General features: G+C 42.4%; 2 protein-coding genes across 3 annotated transcripts; both read right to left on the reverse strand.

Moving 5' to 3' along the window:
• Window positions 1–3,932: 3,932 nt before the first annotated feature.
• On the reverse strand, window positions 3,933–15,614 carry LOC120317043 (phospholipase A and acyltransferase 3-like). 2 transcript variants are annotated; one of them, XM_039363288.1, is made up of 5 exons: window positions 15,025–15,614; window positions 13,233–13,318; window positions 7,995–8,097; window positions 7,065–7,333; window positions 3,933–6,094 (listed from the first exon to the last, which is right to left on the reverse strand). In XM_039363288.1, exons 1-5 carry the CDS (start codon window positions 15,557–15,559, stop codon window positions 5,993–5,995), a joined length of 1,095 nt encoding a protein of 364 aa, XP_039219222.1. In that variant the 5' UTR covers window positions 15,560–15,614; the 3' UTR covers window positions 3,933–5,992. The 2 variants fall into 2 exon arrangements, with proteins under 2 accessions (XP_039219222.1, XP_039219223.1); XM_039363289.1 differs by lacking the exons at window positions 13,233–13,318; window positions 15,025–15,614 and adding an exon at window positions 12,276–12,440.
• Window positions 15,615–18,529: 2,915 nt separating this feature from the next.
• On the reverse strand, window positions 18,530–22,895 carry LOC120317044 (phospholipase A and acyltransferase 3-like). Its single transcript, XM_039363290.1, has 4 exons — window positions 22,693–22,895; window positions 21,286–21,388; window positions 20,146–20,414; window positions 18,530–18,850 (listed from the first exon to the last, which is right to left on the reverse strand). The coding sequence occupies exons 1-4, from the start codon at window positions 22,720–22,722 to the stop codon at window positions 18,794–18,796; spliced, it is 459 nt and encodes a 152-aa protein (XP_039219224.1). The 5' UTR covers window positions 22,723–22,895; the 3' UTR covers window positions 18,530–18,793.
• Between the last annotated feature and the right edge of the window lie 182 nt (window positions 22,896–23,077).

Here is a 23,077-nt window from a genome sequence, read left to right on the forward strand (position 1 = left end):
TTTATCATATTATTATTATTTTGCAGATTATTCGGAGGTCCCTCGACACAGCTCCCAAATACCAGGGACAGTTGCAAAATATAATTTCATCCTTCCTGTTTTCCTTGCCACCCAACCTCCCCAACTAGAGCTGGTCCTCTACTTACGACCACAGGCTTTAAGGTGGGTGGACTGCAATTGCCAGATTCCAACCCCCCCCCAAGCCAGCATGCTTTAAGATGGACCAGAATTTCCATTGCTGAGCAAGACGGTCGTTAAATGAGTCACATTTGATGGCCTTTTTGCCAGAGTTAAGCAAATCACTGCGGTTGCTAAATGAATCACACAGTCATTAAGCAGACTTGGCTTCGTCTACTGACTGCTTGTCAGAAGCCAGCTGGGAGGGTCACAAATGATGATCACATAAGCTCAGGATGTTTTATTTTGTTTATTTATTATGGAATTTATTTGCCCTCCCATCTCGTGTCTAAAAACTCTGGACAGCTTACAACATGGTGCAACCGTTATAAATATACAGTAAGTCATGGTTCCAACAAATGAAACTCTTCAAAGAACTTCGAGGCATTGTTTACCTTAAAGAATCTTTATTAGAGAAGCATAGCTTCGGCACTAACACAATGGAAGCCAAAAAGTGAATTCCCCTCCCCTGAGCCCATAGTATCAAAGCACAATTCCCTCCTCCAATTAACAGTCATAAATCACATTCTCCAATTAGTTTGAAATGCAGGCTCCCCCTCCAGTTCTCCAGCCACCAATTCTTATCATTTCTTATTTCAATAACCTTGGTTCTCACACTAGGTTCAGTATTGTTATGTCTAGCTAAATTCTCATGCACATTCCTCCTCCCCCCAGCATCATCTAACTCTAACTCTAAGAGTAAAACATAAGAAGAAAGTGGTTGTATCTCCATCTGTTGTCAAAGCAAAAACATCCGATGTTAGCACATTAACATAGTAATTTCCAGATGCCCAAATTTTAATTGCTTGACCGTGGGGATGCTGCAGTGGTTAGAATCACCTGGATGTGTCATAGGTTACTTTTTTCAGTGCCGCTGTAACTACAAACCGTCGCTAAATGAATGATTGTAAGTTAAATTGTGTGATTGTGACAAACCTCCAGTTTGGAGCATCCACAACTTCTGTTCTCACTGCCAGGAAATATCTCCTTAATTCCAGGCTAGTTCTTTCCTTGATCAGTTTCCATCCGTTGCTTCTTATCCTGCCTTCTGGTGCTTTGGAGAATAAGTTGACCCCCTCTTCTGTGTCGGAAGCCTCTTAGATATTGGAAGACTGCTATTATGTCACCCCTAGTCCTTCTCTTCGTTAGATTAGAAGTATCCAATTCCTGCAACCGTTCTTCATATGTTTTAGTCTCCAGGCCTCTAAACATCTTAGTTGCTCTTCTCCACATTTTTTTCCAAAGTACAGTATTGTTTTTCTGCTGGCATGGATTTGTGCCACACTTTTTCTCTGGATGTCTGTGCCCTTTATAACAGACTTGCGCCCTAGATGGTGATTTGTTCCCAAAACAGGAAAATGGGATGAGCGTTAATCTCTTGCTAGCAATAAAGCCCAGTAAATAATGTCTTATTTATGAATTCATCTTTGCAGTCTTGTCCTTTCTGTTCCCAAACAAAGCCTTCCAGGCATCTCACAAAGTTAATTTTTAAAAATGAAAGGGAGCTACAAAGAGTGATAACACACAAGCCGTATAATAACTTGGAGCGCACTGTATTAATCATATATCTAAACAAGATAATGTTTTATTTAAAAATATAGTGACAAGCTATAAGAGAGTGGAGGGGAAGCAACTTATTCCATCAGGGAATTAGAATTTGGGGGCCACAACTGGGAAGATTGGCCCGCCCTCAAACCACCATCTGCAATTCTCTTTTTGAGGACTGTTTTGAAAACAGGTTCAAATAAAACCAAATCTTTTTTCTTTCTTACCTACCTCTACGCCAGCTGTTGGCATATTAAAAGTTCCTATGGTTACATGGGCAAATAAAACTAAAATCATGTTTTAGTGACCTCATCTGCCATTGGTCTTCTTTTAATTCAGAAATCCAGTTTCTCTGAGGTTTCAACTTTACAATAGCCAACTTTTAAAATGTCATTCTACAGAGCAGTGTTTTTCAACCTGAGCAACTTTAAAATGTGTAGATTTTAACTCCCAGAATTCTCCTGCTAGCTTGATTTAAGATGGGTGGACTTCAGCTCCCAGAATTCCCTGGCCAATATGCTTGAAGATGGGTGAATTTTAACTCCCAGAATACCCCAGCTAGCTAGCCTGCAGGATTCTGGGAGTTGAAGTCCACATACTTTAAAATGATCAAGGTTGAGAAACATTGATACAGAGGGGAAACGATGGAAAAAGCACCAGAAATAAATTATCACTGAAAATTATCCATTTAAGTCAGAGAATAACAGAGACACTTACTAAAGTTTCCTGAGATGGATTCAGGTTGCCAATAACAAAACCTCAAGAGGTTTTCCAAATCTTCCTTCGAAAAGAGAGATGGGCTCAGATGTAAAATATCCAGACTGGAAAAGAATCTCTGCTTTCTTTATTCTGATTCCAGAGGTACAATTTGGATAGAGTCGTTCAAATGTGAAATCAGCTAATTGCAAACGTCTCTCCGTGGGTTTAAATGAAGGTTTATAATAAAGATGGGATTTTACGAGTGGAGGCACAGACCAAGACACACACCCCCTCCTCAAGGGAAAGGAGAAGGGGGCTTTCTTGATAACCCCCTCAGAAACCAGAGCAGGATTCCCATGCACTGAATTTTTTTTTCCCATCCGTAAATCCTTGCAGCTGGCACTGAACAAGAAATGATGTGATTCTCAATCAAACATGTTCTCGGCACAATATCCTGACCTTTTTCAAGGTTTCTAGAGACTATTAGATTGGGAAATGTTGGAACAGCCTGGCAGAGAAGCAAGTATCGAAATATGCCCGCCTGGCACTTGGCTTTTAATTCTCACGTCCTGCAATCAATGTTTTTTTGTCTCAGAAGCAGGAGCAGAGAGCAGGCGGACCAAGTCCACAGAACAAAATAAAAGGTTACGGAGAAGCCCAAGGACAAAATTAACCCTTGTCCTGTTGTTGTAGTACAACAACGGGCTGTTGATAAAGAAAGCCATTGGAGCTGCAGAGAAGAGACATTGACAGGTGGTCCTCAACTTATGACCAGGAAAAGACCTGGCTGCTTCAATAAGTTGCATACAGGAAGAGACCTAGCTGCTACAGTTGTTAAGGGAATCACTGCAGTTATTAAGTCAGTAACACAGTTGTAAAGGGAACGCCTCTTCCCCATGGTGTTTGTTTGTCAGAAGGTCGCCAAAGGAGATCACGTGATACCCACGGGACAATGCAACCGTCATAAATATGAATCAGTTGGCAAGCTTCTGAATTTTGATCACATGACTGTGAGGATGCTACCGTAGTCATAAGTGTAAAAACAGACATAAGTCGCTTCATTCAGTGCTGCCGTAACTCTGAACGATCACTAAATAAATGGTTACAAGTCAAGAACTACCTTCAAAAGCTGTTGTTGATGAATTGACTTTTTCATAAAACAAAAAAATAAAAGGTCCGTCTTGAAGAGTCAGCCAGAAGGCAGAAGAGTTGGAGATGGAGATCATAGTGATGGCTGAGGTCCTCTTGAAGACCTTTTTGAGAAGATTCCTTCACCTTGGTCTTCTCGTTGCATTCTTGCAAAGTTAAATGAAAGATATAATGGGAACGGCAGCCCCGCTGTGCTGCAAATTAAGCCCTGGTTCTTTGTTTTCCTTGCAAAGTGATGGAAAGTGGTTCCTCCAGACATCCCAGACTTAAACCCTGTGACCAAGAACAGCGCCAAATCCACAAACCCCCACCCCAAAGCCCCCGTAATAATTCACAGCTCCTTCAAAAAGCAACCAGGCTCATAAACCTCAAAGCTTTTATTTGCGTGTTTCCTCACGTCAAGTATAAAACATATTTTAAAAGAGCAGTTTGTTTTCAGGAAAAAATAAATAAAACCTTCCCCTCACCACAAAAGAGGCAGATCTATTTTTTTTTTTTTTTTGGCGCGGAAATAGGATGTCTTGTTATGCTGTTGGCGTGGATATTTTTTAATCACTGGTCCTGCATTTCTAGCTAGCATATAAAAAGCGACTAACTTTGAAATGTTATTTGTTCAAGATTTTACCTCCCGTTGCCCTTGCAGGGAACGACGGAATTGTCTGAAATGCATAGCAGAGAGGGATAGATATATATCCGTAAGGATTCTCACTTCAGCCACACCGGGGTGGGAAAAACTCAAACAAACTTTATTTATTTACTAAATTCATGTAAAATAGATATAATTTATTAAATTCATATTTAAATTTATTTTAAAGGTGTGCGTTAGTATCATGAGTAAGCATTCTCCGGGGCTAAACAACTAATCATGGTGGGAAAATAATTTAGCCACTCATCTCACGAGAAGCATCGTCCACCAGACTTAGTTTGCTACATGCGTTGGGGGGGGAAAGTACGGGGAAAAGTACGCTGCTAAAAGTTGCATACACACAGTGGAAGTTGCAGTTATGGAGAAAGCTTCCACTGGAGATAGAGGTGACCCCTTTTTTTCAAGTCTCATGTCAAAAAAAAAAAAATCTGTTGAAGAAGGAAAATTGTAACCCAATGCAGGGTTTTTCAAACTATGTCCTGTGAAACCCTGGAAGGGAGTCCATGAAAATTTGATAGGCTTCAATTCAGACCCAATAGATTTCGTATCGCGAGAGCTTTGCCTCTTGACCAGAAATTCAAGGATATACAGTGTATATTTTTAAATTAGCTAGCAGCTTCTGCAGCTTGAAATGAATTTGTAATAACTTTGGAGGAGATTCACGTCTCAAAGCATCTCTATACAGTACACTTAGTCCCCGACTTACAAACAGAACTGAGCCCCAATTTTCCATGGGTCAGTGAGACATCGGTGAAGTGAGTTTTGCCCCATTTTGCCAAAGCTGTTAAGTGAATCACTGCAGTTGTTGAATTAGTAACACAGATGTTAAGTGAATCTGGCTTCCTGTGTTGACTTTGCTGGTCAGAAGGTCAAAAAAAGAGATCACCTGAGCCCGGGACGCTGCAGCCGTCATAAATATGAGTCAGTTGACAAACAGCTGAATTTTGATCACGTGACCACGGGGATGCTGCAACGGTTGTGTGAAAAAACGGTCCTAAGTCACTTTTTTCAAATGCTGTTATAATTCTGGGCACTAAACTGTTGTAAGTCAAGGACTATCTGTATCTACAGAGCGGACAGCCTGAAATCTAAAAGACCACTTCTAGCCAATCCTAAAGCCTTAATTCTCCGGAATTTGATGCTAAACTGTATTTTTAAAAGACACAGCAAAATTATATTGGCGATCAGGTGTGTTAATTAGGTGGAAATAAATTACAGTATTGCCCACTGAAATTAAATCCAACCCTGGAAGTTTTTAAGAAGAGACTGGACAGCCGTTTGTCTGAAATGGGATAGGGTTTCCTGCCTGAGCAGGGGGTTGGAGTAGATGGCCTCCAAGGTCCCTTCCAACATTATTATTATTATTATTAAATCAGATTTAGCTATAATCCCGGCTCTGCCTAATTCCTTGACCTTCAATGCACTACCAACTCCACCATCTGTCTGAAGCTTATCCCAGAATAAAGGGAGGCCAAATGCAAGCCTTAATCTGATCGAAGTTGGTTAATGTTAGCCTTTCCTGGAGGAAAGCAAAATCCATTCACCCTGGATTAAGGGAAGAGCTGCTCAACCCGTCTGTGACGCAAACAAAGCTATGGACGTTAAACTCCCGCCTGGCCGTCAAGGAGATGGATTTAGAGAAATGGCTGCAAATAACTTTTTCTCTCCTCAAAGAGATGATCCAGTTTGTAGAAACGTAGCACACACAAACACACGCATGAAGGCACACAAACACCAACGAGACGGACAGCTCTGAGAGAATCTGCTTTTTCCTCATTATTGGTTCTGCTGCTTTTTTCTCCTGACCATGGCCGTGCCGACGCCAACGAACAAGCCAGCCAGGCCCGCGATGGTCGCCCCCACAAAAAAGTCCCGGACCTGTGAAGCGAAAAGAAAGATAAGGCACAAAGATTTTCCTTCCTTGCAAGAAAAGTCACATATTCTCCTCAGTTCCATTCAATCCACCCCACCTGCCGTGTTCCTGATGGGCTAATATGTCAGAAGTGATTGGCAATTTGTCAATCGGTCGGGGGGGGGGGAGAGAGAGAGAAAACAGCTGGAATTATGGGGAAGGGTCTGATCTGTACGGGTCTGGGGTGCTGCAGACATCGCTTTGTTCCCCAAAAGAGGATTTTTCTTCTTATTGCAAGTCCCCAACTTACAACCAAAATGGAGCCCAAAATTTCCACTGCTAAGGAAGAGGGTTGTTAAGAGGGGAATGGGGGCTTATTATTTTATTATTTTTCTTATTGTTATTTTTACTTCTTTTATAGGGTGTTTTTACATCCGTGTAAGCCGCCATATAAATATTCTAAAATAAATGAGTTTTGTCTCATTTCACGACTGTTCTGGCCACAGCAAAGGGTTGGACTAGATGACCTCCAAGGTCCTTTCCAACTCTATTATTCTGCAAATAGAATAAACTGTTAAGTGAACCAAGTAACACGGTGGTGAAACAAGTCTGGCTTCCCCATTGACTTTGCTTGTCAGAAGGTCACCCAAAGGGATCACGTGATCCCCGGGACACTGCAACTGTCTTAGGTACATGCCAGTTGCCAAGTGTCTGGATTTTGATCACGTGGCCGTGGGGATGCTGCAAGAGTTTTAGGTGCGGAAAAGAGTCATCACTCCCTTTTTTTTCCAGTGCCGTTGTAACTTGGAACGGTCACTAAACGAATGGCTGCAAAGAGAGGACTGCTTGTGTAAAAGATGCTTCATAGGGCAAACCCAGGGAAGTTAAAAAGAGGCGTTTGCACACCAGAGCTCTCCCAAGGCTTATGAATTGGCCAAAAAAAAAAAAAAAACCCACCCCAATTTTGTACAGAAAAGCTCAAAATGACGCTCTTACTTGATCGCTCCTGGCCACACCATAGCGCAACTCCGTGACAAAGTGTTCACAGTTCTCACTGGTGATTTTATATTCCAGTTCTTGCCCCACCTTCTCTTCAGCCAGCTGGATAATCTTTTGAACAGGCAAGGGGGTATATTTGGAATCGTGTTTGTTGTTGACCCGGTATCGGTCATTGCCCACCACTTCCAAGAGCCGTTCCTTCTTCACCAAGGCCTTGTTGGTGAGGGTGGACATAAGGCTGGCGCAACCTGCTCCAGCCAGTTCACCTTTAGGGGGGAAAGGAAGAGTCAGACGATCCTTTATGGAGAGCCAATATGATCTAGTGCGGACTTGTGGACTTCAACTCCCAGAATTCCCCAGCCAGCCAAGCTGGCTGGGGAATTCTGGGAGTTGAAGTCCACAGGTCTTAAAGTTGCCAAGGTTGGATAACCCTGTCCTAGATATTAGATGTTCTCTGGACACCCTTCTGATATGTAGACTTAATTCTTAGTTCTTTGCTAAGAATTCTGGGAGTCGAAGTCCATGGGTCTTAAAGTTCCCAAGGTGGAATGCCCTTGAAAGTGTTTAAGACATCAGGCCAGAAACCAGGAGTCTGTGAGTTCTAGTCCCGCCTTAAGTATGAAAGCCAGCTGGCTGACTTTGGGCCAATCACCAGGAGTCTGTGAGTTCTAGTCCTGCCTTAAGTATGAAAGCCAACTGGCTGACTTTGGGCCAATCACCAGGAGTCTGTGAGTTCTAGTCCCTCCTTAAGTATAAAAGCCAATGTAACAATTATTAAATGCATTTTTATAAGTTGAGGACTACCTGTATCCTGGCCAACATTGCTAATTTCTCAGGGTTAGAATCATGGCTAAAATGCAGAGGTGCATGCCAAGCTGGACGTTTTGCCTGGTCATTTGGTCACCCATCCAACAGAGCCTTCCTTACTTGGTGGAGCAAGATGGATCACGTAGCCATTCCCCACGTAGATTGCCCAGTGCTGGTAGGCCAAGCGGAAGATTTCTATCAAGTCCCCAAGCTCCAGATCAACCTGTGGATAAAAGAAGACGATCAAGAGCCAAGAATTGGGATGGCACGTCAAGTTCCAATTAAGAAGGTGTATTGCTCAACAAACTAACCAAGGAGAGAAGCAACCTAGAACTAAGAAGGAAATTCCCAACAGTGAGAAACAATTAACTAGTGGAACAAACTAGCCTTCGGAAATTGTGGGTGCCCCATCCCTGGAGGCTTCTAAGAAATAGGAGCCATTTATTAGAAATAATATAGTGAGGGCAGGGGGCTGGACTAGGTGACCTCCAAGGTCCTTTCCAACTGTGTTACTGTTATTAGTCAACAATACTAAACTAGAGAAGGGTCAGTGGAAATCAAGACAGATTGGAGTTAAACAATTCTTGGGAACGCCATGACTCTAGGCTGATGACGTGCTTAACGCCACCCTCCCCAGCTCTGCCTGCTCTTCTCCTACTTAGACCAAAGAAAACACATTCATGCAAAACAGACAGAAAACCCAACGGTTTAAAAATAAACCTTCCAGCTAAGGCAATTTGAGAAAGAAAGCAACATCTATAAGAATTAAAAAACAAAAAGCTCGGTCACCAGATAATCCAGGCTAAAGAAGGAGCTTTCCAGAACAGTGGACAAATGTTTCTTTTATGAAAAGGGCTGCTGCTTTGGGCGCTGACGGAGACGCACTGAAAACCCATTGTTCCTTAGCATTGCAAATTGTTGTTCCATTGTAGGAACATTTTTTTTCCTTTCTCTTTACACGCTTTGCAGATTGTTTTTCCCCATAAAACGGAGAACGTGCTCCCATCAACAATTATTTTAACAGTCTCTTGAAGGATCCTAAGTGTTCGTGAAGGATTTTTGCAGCCCTTATCTGTAAGAAATGGCCTTTCCCCTAGCCACACAACCCCCGTATGCAACCGACAATTGTTGTGGCTCTTGTTGTGCTTGTTATTACAGATGCTGAATCAATTCCAAGGCTTCTCCCGTGTCCTGCAGGGATCTTTCGTGTTATTGATTAGTTTTTCCAGCAATTCATTATTTACAACCTGCTAATCCGAAGGAGCACATCATATTAAGTATATAGAATCAGATTCCCCAATTGTGGCTAAAGGTTAGTGTTTCGAAATGTTTGAGCAATCAATTATAAATCCGATGCTCGGGGCCTTTTCATTTAATGAAGGAAAATAATGTGTAAAACTAACCTTAGGAGATATGTGCACACATGCATACAAATATTCTGCTCAGCTCCCCAAAATGTTGGGCAAACTGTGCTACAGGTACTCCTTGAGTTACGACATCTCATCTAGTGACCGTTCAGAGTTACAACAGCACTGAAAAAAAGTGACTTAGGACCATTTTTCACACTTATGACCACTGCAGCCTCCCCACGGTCATGTGATCAAAATTCAGAGGCTTGGCAACTGACTCACATTTACGATGTTTGCCGTGTCCTGGGATCACACAATCCCCTTTTGTGACCTTTGGACAAGCAAAGTCAATGGGGGGGGGAGCCGGATTCACTTAACAACCAGGTTACTAACTTGAGAACTGCAGTGGCAAGAAAGGTTGTAAAATAGGGCAAAGCAAATGTCTCACTTAGTAACAAAAAAACCTGGGGCTCAACTGTGGTCGTAAGTCAAGGACTACCTGCGCTGCAGTCGGAGGAGTCCGCTTGCCGAATTGAAGACTGTACCGAGAGTCTTCAGCCTTCAAGCGTTCATTTAGCGACCGTTACAACAGCCCTGAGAAAGTGACTTACAACTAGTCCTCGCTCTTACAACCGTTGCTGCACCCCCATGGTCACATGATCAAAATTCAGGCACTTGGCAACCAGCATGACAGTGAGAACAATTAACCAGTGGAACAACTGGCCTCCAGAAGCGGTGAATGCTCCAACACCGGAAGTTTTTAAGAAGAGACTGGACAGCCATTTGTTTGAAATGGTACTATAGGGTTTCCTGCCTGAGCAGGGGGTTGGGCTAGATGACCTCCAAGGTCCCTTCCAACATCATCATCATCATCATCATCATTATTATTATTATTATTATTATTGCAGCAGCCTGATGTGATCAGCCACCTTCCGACACACCATGAGGAATGGATGATTCATTTAACAATATATATATATATATATATATATTTTATAGAATTAGGAATAGGATGGGGTTGGGGGTTAGGATTTTTTAAAATAACATCCTTAATATTTAGCAAACAGCATGTTGTCTGGGTTCATGCATTTTTTAAAAAAACGAATAGTTATTAATTATCATAAACAATATGTTAATTAATCGTTCGATAATCTTCTTCTTACTAGTATATATTCAATGTTACATATCATGTTCCTTTCTCTCTAATTCGTTTTTCTAGCCATTGATAAAAATTATCCCATGTTCTAAAATACACTGAATCTTCTTTCTCCTTTATCCTTAAGGCCAATCTATCCATTTCTGCACACTCTAAAATTTTCTTAATTAATTCTTCTTCACTTGGTCAATTTTCATTTTCCCAATGTTGGGCAAATACAAGTCTTGCTGCAGTTAGTACATGTAAAATTAAATATATACAGTGTAAGAAAGTCCAGTCTCCTTTTGAAAAGCACTTTTGGGGCAATCGTGACCTGGATGATTGAGCATCTCCATAGTTATTTAGATAAGGTTATTTTCCATGGTTCAGAGTCCACCAGATAGTTACTATCTGCTTCCCTTTGGCAAACATTACATAATGAAACTGGAAGAATGTCACAACTTTGTCTAAGTCTAAGTCCAGTTCACACACACACATACAAACGCACTAATACTTCCATAAATGACAGCCCACACCATGCCAACAAAGCAGGACTTTGGAACAGCCAAAGCTTCAGATACTCAAACACCTAAGGCAACCTAAAAAACTCATTTGTATGCTAAAGAGCACACACAAACACTGCTTCTGTTCAGCCTCCAGTTTTCCCTTGCTGCAGCACTGCTGCCCATAAAAAGCCCCAAATCTGTGGGAAGAAATGGCTGCATTCACACATTGTCTTTCATTTGGTTTCTGAACGGTCTCCCCGTTTTCTGCATCATAAGTGTGAAAAATGGCCATAAGTCCATTTTTTTCAGTACCGTTGTAACTTTGAATGGTCCCTAAATGAACTGTTGTAAGTTGAGGACCACCTTTATCTTGATTTTGTTCAGGTGGATCCATCTTTTTCAGGGCAACTGCATTCCTAGAAGTTGGATCTGCATGATCTGTTTGGTTGTGGTTATTAAAAGGGGCCCATTTTAATTGCTATTCTTCTAGAACACTGAATGGTAATAAATTAACCCAAGCTGCTTGGTTTGACCAGATCTAATCAATCTACCCAAATCTTTAATTAAAACAAATCTAACTAACCCATCTAAGCAAAACTATAGCCCTGTATTGTGTGAATCCTGTTTTGACCTGACTCACTTTGTATAAACTGAACCGTTCCTTCTTCCCTTCCCTACAACATAACACAAGCAATAAGGATCTTATTCCATACTTCCAACGAAGGAAATCGCAGAATCTTATTCCATATTTCCAGCAAAGCAAAACACAGGTGTTTATGACATCTGCGCAAATCCCCATGGCACATACTTATGCACACAAGACAAAAGTTCCAGGTATTGTTTTTCCAAATATTTTCATGTGATATGCCTTCTGCCCAGCCTCCTTTAAAATGCAGTTTTAAATAGTTTGAATACCAGAAAACGGTTGTTTAAAAAAACAACTAAGGTACCCAATTGAACATCCATCGTAATAATGAACAACCTTAAGTGAGCTGGGTAAAAAGTTACTTTTTAAAAATCCTATTGATTTTACTGGCTTTTATGGGAAACAGAAAGAGAAAATTCTCTTATGCTTAGTGGAATGTTTGGATGTAACAGCTGTAGGTAAGAAACATGCTTGCAAATTGGCAAAAATATTTGTGCAATTCTCTTTCATGAATTTCATAAACTTTAAAAGGAAACAAGAACAAAGCAAAAGCAAACTGACAAGGAAAAAAAACTGCATATAAAGGAATAAATAAAAAGCATACACATAGATGATGACCCCCCTCCGGTTGAATACTGATAAATATATTTCAAGAATTGTAGTTTCCCCCCCCCCTTGCAAAGCAGGTCCACAATTTATGAACTTCTGATTTTTACACAATTTCTGTTTGTTCAAATAACCCCTCCCTGCCTTTTGCTCACTTACCTCGTCCATGCTGGCTATCCACTGTTTGTATCTGTGCTCACTGCAGCTTTGAGCTTCTCAGCAACACAGGACACACACCAAACCCCCCCACACACAAACACTGTGTCCTTTTGGAAGCTGCCTGAACAGAACTAACAATTTGGAATAGACAGGATGCAAAATGAAAGTGGGAGAGCTGAGTCTGCTCTGAAAAGCATCACATGGAAAAAATTATGCAGTCTAGTCAGGGACAGCTGGCCAATCAAGAAAAATATCTGTGTCACGGATGTGTGGGTTTTTCTCGGTATCAAATGTCAGTCCCTAAACCAGCAACGTTCAACCATTGACTCCAGTTAACCAGGAAAAAACTAATAAACTTCATGCTTCCTATTGGCACCTGGATTAGAAGTTTAGCCTGCCAAAAAAACCAACCAGTTTCTATTTTGCTTATTATACATGTAGTCCTCAACTTACGACAGAGTTGGAACTAGAATTTCCATTGCTAAGAAAAAAGCGATTGTTAAGGGATTCACACCCGGTTCGATGACCTTTGCCCCTGGTTGTTAAGTAAATCACTGGGGTGAAGGGAACCATGCAGTTGTTAAGTGAATCGTGAGGCAGTGTCATGTATTTATGATGGTCGCAATGTCCTGGGGTCATGCAATCCCCTTTTGCGAACTTCTGTCAATCAATGTCAGTGGGGAAGCCAGATTCACTTAACAACCAGGTTACTAACTTAACAAGTGCAGCGATTCACTTAACAACCGTGGAGGCAAGGTCGTAAAATGGGGCAAAACTCACTTAACAGCTTAGTAATGGAAATTTTGAGCTGAATTGTCCAGGACTAAATGTACAGTTATAGACCAGCATAATAAAATAATGTGGGTCACTTTGGTGGAAAAAAGCAGAAAAGAGATACAGGATGTTCTGCAGTCTACACAATCTTTCTGGATTCATTTATTTAATTTGATAACTTACCAGATTGGAAAGTTTTGCTTTGATGGTTTTAGGAATGGAGCTCTTCTGGTGCTCCATATCACCATGTGCTACCGAACAACCACGACCTGAGATCAAACCAACATGTCAATACTTCTGATAAGCCCGGAAGAGTCACACCAATTTGAACCTCTATCCCTTCCAAGCATCTCTATCTGTTCTAAAGCTTTCTCAGAATACTTTCCAGAAGCATAAAGCAAAAAAGGCAATCACAACTGAAAAAGACACAATGGGAAAGGTATAAAAGAAAAGGAAATCTTTTTGAGTGCTTCTTAAGCACTCTTTTTGGTCAAAGCCAACAAATCATGGTTTGATTATTGTGGGCCATCCAGAGTTATTGAGAGTTGGGCGGCATACAAGTTTAATAAATTATCATTATTATAATTCTTCAGCCAAGCAAGAGAAACTTCCAGCATTAATATCTATCTGCTAACCAAATCTTAAGCTGCCTTTTGTAAACAGAAGCTCTTTCAAATGTTTTCAGATCCATTCTCAAAACACAAGCAGCCCAAACAGAAATCCAAACATAACAATATTTTTAAAAGGGCTGTGAAATAAAAATAGCTAAAAAAAAAATTAAAAAAAAACAGGAAGAGGACTAGAATTAAAAAAAAAAAAAGCCCATTCCACAGCCAAAAATAAAGAAAAATGAAAAAGGTGCTGAATCTACCAGTATTTTGACCATGTTTTTTATTAAATAAAACAACTAATAAAACAGGGGTTTTTTTAATTAAGTAAATAAATCAATCAAGAATGCTTCTCTTGACCTGCAGGTGTTATCTGGAATTTATGATTAGCAGTTCAAAAAGATAATATTAGTGCTTTTAATATGGCTGCCTACCTCTCTTTTCCTAACTTCAGGAAAATATCTTTTTTTTCCCCTTAGCCAAGCCCCCCCCCTTTTTTGGTATGCAAGAACTTATCTTTCCTAAGAGAATAAACAATAGGGAGCACATTCTGAAAAGCCCTTGAATGCACTTGCAGGTTTTAAGAAAGATACAAACTCAGCTGGAGAAGAGTCACATCATTCATAAATTTGCCTCTTGGGGAATCCAATCCAGAATCCACGTTTTCTCTTGTTCGTCGACAATGTCTTTTATTAGTGGATCAATTGCTTTATGACCCGGCACACCTACTCAAGGCAAGCAGTCCTCCACTTACAACAGTTCATATAGTGACCGTTTCAAAGCTACAATGGCCTTGAAAAAAGTGACTTAGGACCGGTTTTCACATTCACGGCCGCTGCAGGTCACGTGATTGAAATCCGGACGCTTGGCAACTGACTCATAGTTATGACGGTCGCAGCGTCCCAGGGGAGGGTCACGTAACCCCCTTCTGGGACCTTCTGACAAGCAAAGTCAAGAGAGGAGCCAGATTCTGCTTTACAACCGTGTCCCTAACTTAAGAACTGCAGTGGTTCACTTAACAACGGGGCAAGAAAAGTCATAAAATGGGGCAAAATTCACTTAACAACAGAAATGTTAGGCTCAATTCAGGCCGTAAGTCAAAGACTGTCTGTATATGGTTTACTTATTTCTGTACCCCATTTTAAAAAAAACCAGTCAGCCCTCTCCCTTAATAAATGCTTGTTGCTTTGCCTGAATTACTTAGTGGTTTATATTTGTAAATAGGCTAAGAAGCCCTTTTTGCAAATGTAAAAAAAGTCTCCCTGTCTCTCAAATTCAGGGCTATGTTCTCATCGGCGCCACACCAAACTCGGGGTGCCTGAATTTTGCAGGGCACGCAGGTGCGCCCAGTTGCACGGAGGCTATACCTTTGGAAAACAAAGTCTGATGCTGCAATTTCTTGCTCTTCTTCAACCCTACGGCATGGCCCGTCTTGGCAGCCCCAGAGAGTGCCTTGGTGGGCACCCCTGGCTGGTCTCCCTTGGCGTTCATGTGTGGCGCGTGGAGGAGACCGCTTCGTGCTCCTCTCATTGTGGCATGCGGAGGTCTCGCCAACTGCTTCTCGGTGACACTCAGAGTTTGGGGGCCGTGTCCCCCTGAAGCTTGGGTTGGACCCACCAAAGACCTGCTGCTCTTCTGCTTGGCACTGCCTTGCTGGCAAGCCACCGGCCTTTTCCCATTGTCCTCTACCCAACACAGCTTCTTCCCAACTAAATTGGGATGCTCTGTGGGCCGGCCAACGTCCTTCTTCGAGGGGGCCTCATTGTGAGTGGGGGGCGACGTCCCTTGGGGGCCTTTGGTGGGCGGCTTGGGATCTTTCGAGCCTTCCACGACCAGCGGCTTATTTGCAGCCTGCTTCTTGCCTGTCGGCAGCCTAACAGGAACGGAGGCTGACGTCTTCATGGTGCCCCCCTTGGCCGGCAGGGTCTTGGGTGGGTGGGCAACATTCTGGCAGGATCCGCGCTCACAGAACCAAACAAAGAAGTCAGACATAGCACTAGCCAGGCTGGGTCTCCTCTCCTCTGGCCTGGCAGCTGCTGAGGGTCCCCAATGGATTATGACAAGGGTCTTCTCCTGGCAACAGGGACTTATGACCCCCTGCCCCTCCCTTTGGCTTGGCATCCCTGGATTGGACCAGGGTAGCCCCCCCCCCAGCCTTATAAAAGAAGTCAGTAAGGGTTAGTTTTGACCTGTGTCCTTAGTTGCTATGTGGTGGGCAGAAATTAAATCAGTGAAGTCAAGAGCTGCTATAAATAATTTAGAATAGAGTAGGGTAGGGTAAGGTAAGGTAAGGTAGGATAGGGTAGAGTAGAGTAGAGTAGAGTAGAGTAGAGTAGGGCAGGGCAGGGCAGGGTAGAGTAGAATGGAATAGAATAGAATAGAATAGAATAGAATAGAATAGAATAGAATAGAATAGAATAGAATACGAATAGAATACGAATGAATAGAATAGAATAGAATAGAATAGAATAGAATAGAATAGAATAGAATAGAATAGAATAGAATAGAATAGAATAGAATAGAATAGGGAAATTAGAATAGAATAGAACAGAATGCAGAAAGAATAGAATAGAATAGAATAGAATAGAATAGAATAGAATAGAATAGAATAGAATAGAATAGAATAGAAGCTGGAAGAGACCATGGAGATCTTCTAGTCTAACCTCCTACATCGAGCATTCTAGACAAATACTATAAAAAATTAAAATAATAATACAAAAGAAAATAAAAGTACCTGGAAACAGCCAAACCAATAAGCTTAGAAAAAACAAAAGTGGATTGGCCTCCCTACACACATGCAAACACACACACGCAAACACACACACGCAAACACACACACGCAAACACACAGTAAAAGGATGCCAAATTCCGGCTGCAAGTGAAGCTAAAATTCAGCAACCCAGTCCTGTTGCTTGCTGGGTGGGTTTTTTTTTTTTTCTTTGTTTTACTTAGGAAAATACACGCAGGTCCTATTTTAGAACTTTCCTGGCTGATGGAGAATCATATGCCAGCTGCTTTGCCCCCCCCCCCAAGCGCCCCCCCCCCCACAGTTCTTCCACTGCATCTCCCATTCAGAACAACTGAGAAAGAGGCGGGAGGCAGGAAATTACATTGAATTCGTCATTTTATTGGGTACAGGGCCCCATAAATAAAAGAAAAGCAAACCTTTTTCTGGCGATCAGCAAGTCAGCAGGGATTTTGACACATCAGCTGATAAAACGTAGAAAGGAGGGACAGTCAGTGGCAGCCTGGCTCCTCCCTTCTCTGTCCTTGGAGAAAAGCCAATTTTTTTCCCCTACTTCTAAAAGCAAGTGGGAGTTCAGGAGTGGCGTTGCTGCCCCCTGCTGGAGAAATGTTGGTCCACATCTGGTTACCATCTGCATGGCAATCTACGTAGAACATAGAATCATACGGTGGGAAGGGACCTTGGAGGTCTTCTAAACCAACCCCCAAGCAGGGGATCCTATAACATTCCAGACGAATCTAAAGGGGGTGTCAAACTATTCTTCAAAGCACCAGAGGGAAGGACGAGAAACAATGGTTGGAAACTGACCAAAGAGAGAAACAACCTGGAATTAAGGAGAAAGTTCCTAACAGTGAGGACAATTAACCAGTGGAACAGCTTGCTACCAGAAATCATGGGCGCTCCATCACTGGAGATTTTTAAGAAGGGACTGGACAGTCACTTGTCTGAGATGGTATAGGTTCTCTTGCTTGAGCGGGGGGCTGGACTAGAAGACCTTCAAGGTCCCTTCCAGCTTCTATTCTATTCTATTCTATTCTATTCTATTCTATTCTATTCTATTCTATTCTATTCTATTCTATTCTGACATTGTTAAAAACCACACATTAAAACTATAAAATTAAACTGATGAATAGTTTGCCAAAGACTCAGATGTCACCAACGCTGTGCCACCAACCCCAGACTAGGGGGAGGGGAAAGCTTTCCCTGTTGAATTTCTGCCACAACTCATTCACCAATGTACACTGGATCCAAACAGTAGGGGGAGGAGGTGGGGGGAGAATATAGCCCAAATTTGATAAAAATAGGGAGCAGGAAACCAAATCACACCCACTAAATCAGTGTTTTTCAATCTTGGCTCTTTTAAGACATGTGAAGTTGGGTGAGGAATTCTGGGAGTTGAAGTCCACCCATCTTCAGGTTACTAAGATTGAGAAACGCCACACATGATAACATACGTAGAAAGGGGGGGCTAATATCTCCAGGATGGGCTGCAAAGGATGAATGCAAAGAATCTTCTCCCAAAATAATTTTGCATGGATATATTTGAGAATGCTCGTAAAGCACATGGGCTTCAGCCTATATGAGGATGTAAATGGAGACCCACCTGGAAACAATTTCTAACCTCTGCAGTTCTCGATCTGCTGTTTAGAGCAGAAGTCCAAATATCTCTTCAAGGGAGATGGTAATGGGTAGAGATGAAGGTGCAGGATTAGGAGAGAGGAGACCCAGGTTCTAGACCCCTTGTGGAGAGCTGCACCCAGTGGACAGACAAGGGCATCCCTCACCCAAGTGATGTAGCCAGATGTGGAGATGACACCTTCTCTCTGGGTTGAGATATGGAATGTGGAGATGAGACATCTCCTTGGGGACATCAAATCAACATTAAATTGGATGCTGCTCAGTTCAAAGATGGAATGTTGTTATCAACAAACCTCAAGGAAAGTTCAGGGACCATTCCAGCTGACCATCAGTCTAAGCCAAGCGTCTGCAACCCTCTTGCCGAGAAGATAGAGATGGACCATCTGAGATGAAGAAGACAGACCCTCAGAGCCCGCAATGTAGCGCCCGACCAGATCAAGTCGAAACATGGTCCAAGAAAGTAGGGAGAAATTGCACCAGACATTATCTTCATTGGAAGGTAAACGTTTATTTGGAAGTTGTGACTGAAACTGGGTGTGGAGAGGAGAGCATCAAGAATAGGCTTTTGACCAACTGCTATCTCAAGGGAAAAGAAAAGAAGGCAGAGAGAGAGAGAGGCAAAGAGAGAGGGAGGAGGCAAAAGCACATCAGAGAAAGTGAATTCTTCAGGACTGTTAGTTGAAGCCAAATGTCTATGGAGATTCTCAATCATCCAAATCATAGTTGCTCCAGACGTTTTCCTTGCTACATCTTCAGAGTAGCAGGAGAGCCAAAGCTGCTGCCATGGCATACCAAACTGCTTTTTTGACCTGCAAATTGAAGAGATAGACTAGGATCAGCAAAGATCTTTTTTGATTCAAGGAAGGAACATATTACATAATCCTGAAAAACGGCCTGAATTTTCTATAGTTTGATCAGGTTTCCCGCAACCTAGAACATACCATCATCTATCATCCTCATCATTTTAGCCATTGTCTATCTGTTCTGTATCAGACAGAACAGATTGCATTGAGTCCCATCCGGGACAGACAGATAACTCAGCAGAATAAGCAAAGAATATTGCTTTCATTTCTAGGAATCCTAAACAATAACTCACTGTTATGTAGAGATATGTCCAGAAACATATTTAGCGGTATAGCTCATTCCACAGGTAATTTGATAATGGATTTTCCCCTCTTCTTCTGCATAAGCATTACATGTTGGCATAGGACCTCCAAGCCATGTGGCTAGGAGGCATGAGGCTGGATGAAAACAAAGGAACCTTTCCCAACAGGCTTGTGGCTAGGATATCCTGTAATAAACTTTGGTGGCTCCTCCCACTGACCTACTAACATGATATAGATGACTAACTAAAACTACATTACCCATAAGCCATCTCTTAAGGAGACAGCACTTAACCCAATAAATGCCAGATATTCTAACATACAGATACATGCTCTATTCAGGGTTACATATACACGATCCAGAACATTATCCACTGCAGGATGAAGGCCTCTTCCGCATATACCTTGGCCAACGGATCTCAGTGGAAGGTGATAGAATAAAGGTCTGGAGCCAAGCATGAGAACAGGCCGAGCTGAGGGAGGGAGGATAGCAGAATAACAGAGTTGGGAGGGGCCTTTGAAGTCTTCTAATGCAGCCCCCCACTTGAGCAGGAGACCTTATATCATCCTGGACAAAGGGTTGTCCAATCTCTTCTTGAACACCTCCAGCGATGGAGCATCCACAGTCTCTGGAGGCAACTTGTTCCATTGATTGTTCTCACCCTCAGGAAATTTCTCCTTAACTCCAGATTGGATCTCTCTTTAAGGATCTTCCACCTATTACTAATTGTCCTGACCTATTCAGGTGTTTTGCAGAATATGTTAACCCCCTCCCCCAATGGGCTTCGGGGCTAGTTGGACTGCAGTTCCCAGAATTCCCTGGATCCCAGAGCCAATGCAATTCTGGGAGTTGTAGTCCCAACACAACCGTAGAGCACCAAGAGAGATGAGCCTTCTCATCACTCAAGAGAAGGCAGCAGTGCTGGTTAATGCTCTTGGGATAATCCTCCCGAGACTGAGATTGCAAGAAATTTGTCTAAATGTCCAAAAACTGCACTCACTTGATCACTGCGAGCTACATCATAGCGCAGGCTGTTGGAAAAATGCTCACAATTCTCGGTGGTGATTTTATAATTCACTGTTTTGCCCTCCAGCTTCCTAGCCATAGTGACAATTTGATCTGGGGTTCGGACATTATAGATGGCGTCATGCTTGTTGCTAACACAGTAGCGATCTCTTCCGACCACATTGGACACTGGTTCTCTCTTTATCATTGCTGTATTGGCCCAGAGAGACTTCATGCTGGCAGCTCCAGCTCCAGCACATTCACCTTCAGAAGAAAGAGGGGATGTGAGAGTCAGGAAAGAAAGAGAAATGCCTACCCATAGAAGAGAATTTTTGTAGGGCTGAACTGTAGAGGACTTGGCGCTCTCTGAACGTGGTTGTTCTCTTGCAGACCCAATAGGTAACATCATCATGCTAGGAGGGGGAGGGGTTTGCAGGGAGGAGGAGGAGGAAGAGGAGGAGGACGACGACTATGGGGTCCTTAGTGCTATCATTTTTGCTTTCTTGCAGATGTTTCATTACCTAGCTAGGTAACATCATGCTAGGAGGGAGGGGGGTTGTGGAGAGGAGGAGGACGACGATGACTCTGAGGTCCTTAGTGCTCTCTCAGTTTGATTTTCTTACAGATGTTTCATTACCCACCTATTACCCATAATCCTCAGCTCACCGCCACAATTGGGACCAGAATTTTAATTTCTAATCAGGGCGGTGGTTAAGTGGATCTCTCCTGATTTTGCAAGCTCTCTTTGTCACTATTGATAAGTGAATCGTTGCCGTTCTTAAGCGAGTCACGCGGTCATTAAGCAAATCCAACGTCCCCAACCTATCTAGTCTGTCGGAAGCTGGCTGCAAAGGACACAAAGGTCAACCACAAAACCCCAGGGGCTGCAGCTGGTATAAATACATGCTGGCTGTCAAGTGCCCAAATGATTGATCACGTGACTGTGTGGATGCCATGAGGGTCCTAAGTGCTAATTTTCTGGCTTGGTCCCGCTCTTCAGATGTTCGTAGCAGCTGGCCAGAACTGAAGGCGAGGTCTATCCTAAACCACGGCCCAAGACTAATATCCAGCTCAGATACAAATATTCTGATGGAGTTTTGCGGGTCATTTGGCTAGCCCAGCCTGGGTCCCTTACTTGGTGGAGCCAGATGGATAACGTCGCCCAAACCCACATAGACGGCCCAGTGCTGGTATCCCGTCCGGAAGATCTCAATCAAGTCCCCTGGCACCAGGTCCACCTACAAGGAAAGGGAGACCAGATTGCAGTGGAGAGGAAGCAGTGAGACCCACCCACCCTGCCAGGATCAATACTAAACCTGCAAACAGATGCAGAACTCGCAAGTACCGTTAAAGCAGAACCCAAGCCTACAAGCCATCATGCATGCAACAGGGCAGGAAGTTAAAAAAAATACATAAAAGTTGCAGAATCAAAAGAACAACAGAATAACAGAGTTGGAAGCGACCTTGAAGGTCTTCTAGACCAACCCCCTAAGCGTGCTAGGAGTTGCAATCCACACCTTTTAAAACTGACAAAGATCATTATTGCACTTCTGGGTCTCTATCGACCTCCTCCAATTAAACCCGCCTTCCATTCATTTTCTTTCCTGCGACAAACTGATGCCATAAAATTAGCCCGCAAAGCTGAATTGCAGAAAAAATAATTGGATACACCCAAGGGTGGGATTCAAATATATGAAAAACCAGTTCTCTGCGTGGATGCCTCTTTCGGGGCAAAGTTCACCCTGAAAAGTACAATCCAGCAGTCCAAGGGGTCATAAAACACACCCAACAGCCACACATACACAAATACACAAAGCAATTGTAAGGTTTTCCACTTAGCCTCACAATGGCCCCAGCGTTACTCAGGAATTTAAAAGAGCCAAAGAAAACTCCTGAGTCGAGATTTTGACAAGCAAACAACTTTTACTTTGATCCAAATAAGAGTTGGGTGACCCCATCTCTCTTTGTGGCTGGTAGAGAAATGAAGGCAATAATCAGAAAAGATGTCTTCCACCTTTTATACCTTTCCAGAAAAAAAAGATCAGGTCTTGGTACCAAGCATAAGATGGCACAAAAAAATAATTCCTAGATGATGACTCATGCACAGCAATCCAGCCTCCATCCGTAACTCCTTTTTTATCCCTTCCGCTTGCTCTGCTCTTTTCATGTAAGCAATCACCTGTACCTAAAGCATGAAACATTTGCTTTTATATAACTAACTTCCCAATATAAAGCACCTAAAAAGCTGCTTGCACATAAACAAAGATAGATAGATAGATATCTTTTAAAATATTAAAAATGTGAATCCTGGGCATTATGCTAATAAATAAAATAAAAAAACAAATACCAGGATATAATAAACCAGCCTGTTTAATATAAACAAGCCTGTGGTTAAGAAGAGTCACTAAATTTTTGTCCGGCCAATATATATTGATTACAAAATAATCAATATTACTAATATCAAGTTTAGGCATAATAAAATCCCTTCAGCAATCCTTTTTCTTTCCGTCTCCATCTTAGAATCCTGTCCCAGTTCACTTACTTCGCCTCTCCAGGATGCTTTGTTGGTCATATTTATACCAGCTGCGTTTTTTTTTTTTTTTTCCTTCCTAGGAATCTGGAGTAAGAAAACGTCTAAGTGACGGAGGAGAAGCTGGGAGCTTTGAAAAGGTCCCAAGCAAGATCTGTTTGAGGGGATCCTGTCTGAAGGCAATAAATAGTAATCGTGGAAAGTGAAAGTAAAGCTAGCACAAATGCAGACTGCCAAACAGGCCGATAAGGTATTAGTGTCACTTCCGCAAGAACAATAGCAGCTTTCAGTTCTGATTTCCTAGAAATGTCCCTTTTGACTGTAAAACTGGGGAGGGGGAGCAGGAAAACCGAGTCATTGATATAGGATTTCAATTGTTTCGATTTCTATTGCCTCC

Source organism: Crotalus tigris, unplaced genomic scaffold, assembly GCF_016545835.1.
Source record: "Crotalus tigris isolate CLP2741 ecotype Arizona unplaced genomic scaffold, ASM1654583v1 scf7180000019553.37968852642:3898890, whole genome shotgun sequence".
NCBI lineage: Eukaryota > Metazoa > Chordata > Lepidosauria > Squamata > Viperidae > Crotalus > Crotalus tigris.

What these genes read in the sequence shown, in the direction of transcription:
- LOC120317043 (XM_039363288.1), bottom strand. Translation starts at nt 15,559, where the DNA reads ATGAAGACGTCAGCCTCCGTTCCTGTTAGGCTGCCGACAGGCAAGAAG. An exon ending in TCAGACTTTGTTTTCCAAAG is followed by an intron (nt 13,319 to 15,024) that starts GTATAGCCTCCG and finishes GTTTGATCTCAG; the next exon opens with GTCGTGGTTGTTCGGTAGCA. An exon ending in GATCCATCTTGCTCCACCAA is followed by an intron (nt 7,334 to 7,994) that starts GTAAGGAAGGCT and finishes TCCCCCCTAAAG; the next exon opens with GTGAACTGGCTGGAGCAGGT.
- LOC120317044 (XM_039363290.1), bottom strand. Translation starts at nt 22,722, where the DNA reads ATGACCAACAAAGCATCCTGGAGAGGCGAA. An exon ending in AAGCATCCTGGAGAGGCGAA is followed by an intron (nt 21,389 to 22,692) that starts GTAAGTGAACTG and finishes CTTTCCTTGTAG; the next exon opens with GTGGACCTGGTGCCAGGGGA. An exon ending in TATCCATCTGGCTCCACCAA is followed by an intron (nt 20,415 to 21,285) that starts GTAAGGGACCCA and finishes TTTCTTCTGAAG; the next exon opens with GTGAATGTGCTGGAGCTGGA.